General features: G+C 37.8%; 1 protein-coding gene across 1 annotated transcript in view; it reads right to left on the bottom strand.

The window, feature by feature from the left end:
- Window positions 1–993: 993 nt before the first annotated feature.
- Window positions 994–7,830, bottom strand: part of SNTA1 (syntrophin alpha 1) — a 56,196-nt gene continuing 49,359 nt past the window's right edge. Inside the window, exons 5-8 of the mRNA XM_081325677.1 lie at window positions 7,398–7,528; window positions 5,370–5,566; window positions 4,635–4,822; window positions 994–2,824 (exon numbers count right to left, since the gene is read on the bottom strand). Coding sequence (XP_081181803.1) covers window positions 2,732–2,824; window positions 4,635–4,822; window positions 5,370–5,566; window positions 7,398–7,528 — 609 coding nt within the window. The 3' untranslated portion in view covers window positions 994–2,731. The remainder of the gene's footprint in view (window positions 2,825–4,634; window positions 4,823–5,369; window positions 5,567–7,397; window positions 7,529–7,830) is intronic.

Raw genomic sequence — 7,830 nt, 5'->3', positions numbered from 1 at the left:
TGGATCTATTTTTTTTCCCTTTTTTGAAGATGGGAACTACATCAGCTCTCTTCCAGTCCTCTGGTAGTTCCCCAGTGCTCCAGGATCTTTGAAAAATATAGTTCAGTGGTTCTGAGATCACATCTGCCAGTTCCTTGAGAACTTTGGGGTGTAATCCATCTGGTCCTGGTGATTTGAACTCGTCTAGGCTGGACAGGTGCTCACTTACCTTACCTTAAGTACACATAGTTAGGAGACTGATAGCCAGAAATATTTCTTCTCATTACCTGTAGTTGCTTTGATTTTGCTAAAATAGAGTGAGAAACCTATTTAATGACTGTACCCCCCATCACATTTTTGTAATCTTCAGTTCCAAATATGCAGCTAAAATCCAATAGCAAAATAGCAAATTTCAGTAGTATGATTTTGTTAACAAAATACCCTCCAAAAAGGTACGTGAAGCTTCTCTTGATATTGCCAACATGTTCTTAAGAAGTAAAACAAAAGAAAGCCTGGCAAAACAGACACACTACAACAATAATCTAGGCTATAGAAACACACACAAAAGCCTTCCCTGTGTTGTGGCCAAAAGTGCAGAGGAGAATCAATCAGGGGAACCAGCTGATGTCTGGTACTTGATATCAAAAGATGGTTTACTCTTTTAAAATGGGATTATCAACTTTTAAAGAGACCATTCATCTCAGCAAGTTTTCCAAAGTCTCCTTTTGTAGGAAATCTGGGGTCAGTTGTAGAAACAGCTGGATCTCCTGGTACAAGCTAAGAGGCAGATTAAGACAAACACTATGATTTTGAAAACTCACAGTATGCCTGTTCGTAGCTCTACACACCTGGGACAAAGCTTTTTTGTCCTTCACAGTTGTAGGATCTGTGTATCTTTCCCACTGTTTATGTAATTCTCTTTCTTTCTCATTTATATACATAGAATGGATGTCTTCATAAGTCATTTCTATTATCCCATCAGCTGAAGTTATTTTTATAAGTGCAATATAATCATTGTTGGTTTAGCAACAATTTCTTGCAGTGTTATTTTGTGCTCTGGTGAATATTAATAGTATACATACAGTGATACAGTTGGAGAGTTATGTACATAAAATCATCCGATTCCACAACACAAACTTTGTACCCATAAAATCCCAGACGCCATTCTTGAAATGGCATGCTCTATCTGTTTGTTCATTGTGGCATCACTATAATCATAGGTAGGAGAAATATTTACCCCTTTGTCTTCTGCATTTATTGACAATAGTGAGGAAACAGCTGTGGTTGTGCAGGTTATAGAATTGAAAAGAAAAGCTGAATATATGGCTTTTTCTGGAATTGAAGAGGCACAATACATAGTTCCATCTGCCCCCCCCCCCGGTTGATGTTTTTTTTTAAGTGGGTACAAGGTGATTGGGTTGGTTGGATCCAGTTTAATCTCTGTGGGAACAATTTGCCCAACCTTCTGGATCCTGGGATGCAGTTTAAGAACCACTGTAATGACAACTTAAAATTTATATTTACATTTGACATTTAGAAAATTTCTCATTGCCAGTGTTCATTTAATTAACAGTCATGCTGTGTTTAGAATGTGTGTGTTACAGTCTGCCTAATATTAATTCACTAATATATAAATTAAAACTTATTAGAAGAGCAAAACGTGAAAAGTTATGTAGGCAGTTTCAATATAGTTAAGATTGTTAAACAACAGGATCCTGATTAGACTGATAATAACCATGGCAGCAGTTGGCAGCTAGAAAGCCACTCCAATTAAAATTAAATTGAGAGCCACTGTTGTGTCAAAAATTGATAGATTTCAAGCTCAATGAGTAATTCCAAACATTACTTTCAAGATAAATTGGAAAAGGTTTGTTTTAGTCATCTTCAGCAATCTAGATTTATTCTGACAAAAATGAAAACAAATTTCATGCACAGTTTTAGCTCATAAAATTAATTGCTTCCCCTGTCAAAAGCACCTCGTTATATTTGAGAAATAAAAACTATGGGGCTAGGATTAAGTAAAATTAAAGTTATTTTCTGCTCTTTCCTTAAAAAAAGCCTTTTGCAACTATTTCCAAATTTTAGATAAATAAAAAAGGTTGGATTTAGACAGTTAAACTGTGTCTGCTGCATGTAAAAAAATGGCTTTCTGCTAAATCTTACACACTTTCGCTGAATTTTCAGTTCAAACTAACGCATGTTCACTTAAAAATAAATCCTTCTGAGTTCATGGATTAATCCCAGATAGGTTGGTACAGTGTAGTATCTTGGGTCTAAAATAGTGTTGAAATGCTAGACTAAAAGCCACTAAGACAGCAAATGAACTATATATAAATATAAAACCTTGATACAAACAGATTTGATATATATATATATATATATGTATATGTATATATATATATTTATGTATATATAAAATATCCTCAAGGCACTAATGTGATGGCTAAATTGGATTGGCATGACACCTTCACCTTCTTTCAAGCTTCTGATGGAGGATATGGGATGGGGATGTCATATCCTACTGTATCTTGGTATCAGTTGTCAAGTCTTAAGATGGAGATTCTGGACAGCTGTCCATTTGCTTTCTTTAGTTGTCCTGGAAGTTTAACAGTTTTTTTATTTCAGCTGTGGATGTTGAAATGTTGTTCTTGTTCTAGTTTGTATTTCAAGCCTTTATTTTCACCATGAAGGTAGAACCATACTGCATAGCTTGCACAAAGTCTTGCTTCTCTCCAGAGTTTGCTCTATGTCCCTATGCCAATAATCCAAGCCGGGTCACCTTGGCAGAGAGGAATGAATGGATGATGAAGACAATTGTTTTGGGACAGGAATGAAGATCCAGTTGCTGCAGTGAAGGGAAATATAGATATTGATGAGTAAGCCATACACAACATTTCATCTCCTTACATTTCTCAAATTAGTCTATGCCACTAGCTGGGTAATAGCTGGCAAGTAGCAAAAACAGAAGTGTTTATCAAATTTATTGCTTCCTGAATATCTCCAGCAAAGAAGTAACTGAATCCAGTGTTCAGGGGGATAATCAGTTCTAATGTATTCATTAGTATATAAGAAGCCTACAGTCTTAACATATCACAGAACAATTTTTATTATGTCTTATAGGTAACAATAATTATAGACCAAAACTGTAAGAGCACAGTCGTTGACTAATTAAATTTACTCCAGCCATTCTTTACGGTGACTTGCAAACAACAACAACAATAATAATGAGAGCAGTACTCCATCTACATTTTAAATTCTCTACACGTACTACTATATCATTGTGAGGGTACTTGCATCTCTGCATAATCCATTACTTTATGTTTATTCTTAAATAGCGAGGGGACAGAAAGAAAGGAGAAGTCCTAACAATTGGGGTGGGTCAGAGCAGCTGAGGAGAGCACCCCTAAAAGTGTTTGAGGAACTATCCAAGATGCTGAATATTATTCACTGAAAGCAGTGAAACTAAATATTATGCATAGGCACAATGCATAGACCAAGATTTTTCCGTGACAGGTGTTTTTTTTTGAAAGCATGCTTCTAAATCAATTATTGTCTTGCTTATCTGAATGTAGCATTCTGATTTGGAATTCAAAATCATCCATGACTTTTTTGGCCTATAATAGTGTTATCTAATGTTTGCTCCCTCCAGATGTATAAAATTCAACTCCCAAAATTCTCAACATTGGCCAATAACATTAGGAATTAAAGGAAGTTCTCATATCTAAAGACCTCCTGAGTTGGAGAACATTGACCTGCACATTATTTTCACCATATCCATGTTTTGGCCAAGTGCTTTGGTCAAACATCTGAATTCCTGAGCAAAAAGGACTATATCAGATTCCCTCAAAAAAAGCTTTTTCCCTTTGGGGCACAGTTTAGGAAATTACAGATAACAATTTTTCAGTGCAGCTTCTATTACTTTTGTTTCTGAAAATGTTGCAGCTGGGAGAGCACAAGGAAAGGGGAAAATGTCTCTCAAATTCCTAGGCAAGGCCCTCCTTCCTGCCTCTGCAATAGTTCCAGGGGCTGAGGGCTGCAACATCTTTGGCACATCATCCTGTATTCAGTTTGATCTCCTCCAATTTCCACAATCTTTTGTTATTGGCTGTGCAAATAGTTGCCATTCGAAGCATCCAATGGCCTACCGCTACAATATAGATTACAGGGTATTTTGCTTTAAGAAATGTATCATGAAATAGCACAGCACCTTGCTTCTAAAAGCAAAGTAGCCACATTATATCACTTCATTTTACTTTTGAGGCCCCTTCCAGATATTGGGAGTATTGGAAGAAGATTTAGACAACCTAAATGGCCAAGGAGAATCATGCTGTTCTCTTGCACAGGCCTCATTAAGATACAGGAACCCCATATCACTTCTTGCAAACTTATTGATATAACAAAAGAAGAAAATAAAGCTTAGTTCGTGCTAGTTAAGGTGTGAATTTGGAACAGGCAGACTAAAGTTCATCCCCATTTGAATACAGAACATAGGGGATGACTCTAAGTGAATCCCTCTCTCAATCCAACCTGCTTCAAAAGAATGCTTAGAGTGGAGACAAAATTATAGACAACTTCCACTTAAGCTATTTTCAGTTATCAAAGTAAAGTCTACACACACACACACACACACACACACACACACAAAGAAAACCCACAATCTCTCCCTCTGAGCTGCCAAAATCCAAGTGAAGCATCTTGGCCCCATCATCTGAAGACATCTGTAGCTTCTCAAAGGGTTGCTGGAGAAGAACAACATTGGTGAGGCCTGGCTCCAGGGTGGAGATGGTGAAACCCTTGTCAATGTGGATGGACAGGGTGCAGTCCCTCCCGTTCCATGTACAGGCTGGGGGAGGGGGGGCAGGAAAAAATATATAAATTTACTTGTTAGGACAGGAGGCAATAATAATTTCAAGCCAAGAGGATAAAAACAAAATGTTAATTGAATTCAAATGTAACTCAAATTATAAATCAAATTACCATGAATATGATTACTTCACTATGTACCAAATTATTTTCTACTTCAATAATACAAACGCTGAAGGAGACAAAAAGAAAAAGCATTTCAACCAGAAGTACTATTACTCATTTCTTGGTCACCAAAGATATTATAAATAGTATTGGCAGCAACTAACCTACATGATGGACTGAGTTTGCTAAATTTGTTACCAAAACTGGCTTCTCTCGTAATGAGTTGCCCTATCCTGCTTGAAGTTACTGAATTAAGAAGCACAATAACATGCTTGACAAAGAATGCCTAATTCTATATTGGTATTACAATGCAGAATTGGCAAGCAGAAAAGTTTCACCAAGCAGGCAGACCCATGCTGTCACCCCAGTTCATTAAAGTTTCTATGGCAAACCCCAAGCATGAAGCCCATCTGCTTGCTTACCAGTTGACACTTCCTGGACACACTCAGCTGCATTATGGCAACCATCCACCAGCATTCTTGTCCATGTGGCTAGGTCCCGGTGTGTCTCCACACTAAAAAGATGTGTCTCCACACCTTTCTTAGTTCCAGTCCGCAAAGCGAATGAGAGTTCTGAGTCGTACAATAAAGAACCTTTTGATGGGCCAGAGTGTACAAGCCTGGATGGATCAGAGGTGGAAAAAAAGTAAGTTTTAGATATAAAAATCATTAATTGCAATTGGATATGGCTTTTTATCAAGTACAAAGAGAGGCTTATTGTAAGGTAAAATGTATACCAGTCGCCAGAAAAAGAAAAAGAAAAAACCATTTTTGAGTCTCTTGTTATTGACTAATCATGTGTGATAACAGCCACTAGAGGCCACTCTTGTACCGTTTTTGTAGCTTCATCAGTTCCCTATCTTGCACTGGAATACAAGAGAAATAACAAAAAAAAATATTAATTAGATCTCTTTTTTCCTTTTCTGTCTCTCTTTTCCATTCATGCAGAAACAGAGTTAATTAATAACTGGACTCCAATATGAAGTGCTTTGAAGTTGCAGATCCAATCATACTGTAACAATAAAAGACTGATTCTTGGAAATTATTAAAATGACTCTAGGCAATTCCTCTTTTTAAAAAAAAAATCAGCAAAAGGGGAGACTTACGTAATTACATTTAGAAATGAAATTAAAATCCCAGGAAAGGCCATGCTTACGATCTAGGCCCTTAAGTGCCTGGTGAAATTGTTGCCAGCAAGAGAAAAGCAGGTGTGAACAAAAGGCCGGGGGGGGGTGTCTCTTTGGCCACAAGAAAAGAGCACAATGGAAACCCAGGGAGCAAAGGACTAATCACAAGAATCAAAAATATTCTTTCTCAACTGCAGGGGCAACCTAAACATTTCCAAGTGCCAATTATTGAGGAGAATCAAGGGAATTCTCAGCTCTCTTCAGATAAAAGTTTTACCCAAATCTCAAGATAATGAAATCTCACATGTATACAGGATGACTGAATGGGTGGCTTTTCTTACACACTGGGGCTCAGGGAGATGTGTCATTTATTTAGCTTCCTATTTAGGCTGACAAGTTACGTCCCTCTTCTCTTGGCGCAAGGTGGCAGTAAAACCTTAGAAAACCTTTAAGGCAGCAAGACAAACGTTCTATTTCTGATACAAGCATTTGAGAAGCCAGCTTTCCCTACCTAACGTTTCCCCCTCTAAAATTCTCTAAGACTATTTAAGAGATTTAACATTGCCTGAATAATCAAAAAGCATTTTTGGAAGAATTTTCGCTTCCCTTTTTCCAATCAAAATAATCAAACTGCCAGCCTGCGGGCTGGATACATCATAGCAAAACCGCGCCCACCCCATTGCTGGCAATGGCAAAACAGTCACAATACGTCACTTGAGATTGCGAGTTTGACACCCCTGCTTTAAAATGAATGGCTTGCAACAGCATAGGATGGAAGTAACTTGCACTAACTGCCAGCAAAGAAACTGAGGATTGCATTGATATGGAGCAGTCTCTAAAAGCTTCAAGTTACAACAGAGATAGATACAGAGAGAGAGAGAGAGAGAGAGAGAGAGAGAGAGAGAGAGAGAGAGAGAGAGAGAGAGAGAGAGAGAGAGAGAGAGAGAGAGAGAGAGAGAGAGAGAGAGAGAGAGAGAGAGAGAGAGAGAGAGAGAGAGAGATATGCAGGCAGGCAGGCAGATAGACAGACAATGCATTTACATGAAGTTGCAACAGACCAATCTTTTATGATTTCCTGACCCACAAATGTACTTCAACAAAAATATTTTGCTACACAATTGTTTTACTTTGTTCCACTTCTAGGGTAGCTGCAATGTAAGGATCAGCCAGGCTGGAGAGAAGACAGTACTTGATTAAAGAGGGAACATTTCTTGGAGTAAGATGTTGCAACACACTATTCAAAAATGTATCTTTTCCCCAAATGCTTTCCCTGGAAGAAAAGAGAACAACATCCCTAAGCCAAACTGCTGTCATTTGTAGTTACCTGGTGGCTATAAGAGGGAATCTGTGAGTTGGCTTGTTCAGAACATCTCTGTTTTGGGGGAGATTGCCATAGAAAAGAAGCTCCTTCTCTGTGAGAATAGCAAGGATATTTTTTGTCCCATCACCTGGGAGCTGCAAATAAGAACGTAAAAGGTGCAGCTGTCAGAATGGCAGCCAGATTGACATATGCCACTGGAAAATGCCCACTAAGAATGGAAGTGATGTTCTTGCTGGCATCTTGTAAAAAGTGTATTTGAATAAATCACATCACTAGGTATATTGGAGTGACAAGCACCAGGGCAACATAATCAAAGGAATTCATGGAATTAGTATAGAATTATCCTCTTTCTATTATTCTTCTACCAACATGATTAATTTTTTGTTATGAGATCTTTCAAGATTCACAAAAGCTACTAAGTCAGTCCAGCTGGTCT

This window comes from Vipera berus, assembly GCF_964194415.1.
Source record: "Vipera berus genome assembly, chromosome: 3".
NCBI classification, from domain to species: domain Eukaryota; kingdom Metazoa; phylum Chordata; class Lepidosauria; order Squamata; family Viperidae; genus Vipera; species Vipera berus.
Note: the sequence above shows the minus strand (reverse complement) of the source record. Positions and strands in the feature narration are given on the sequence as shown.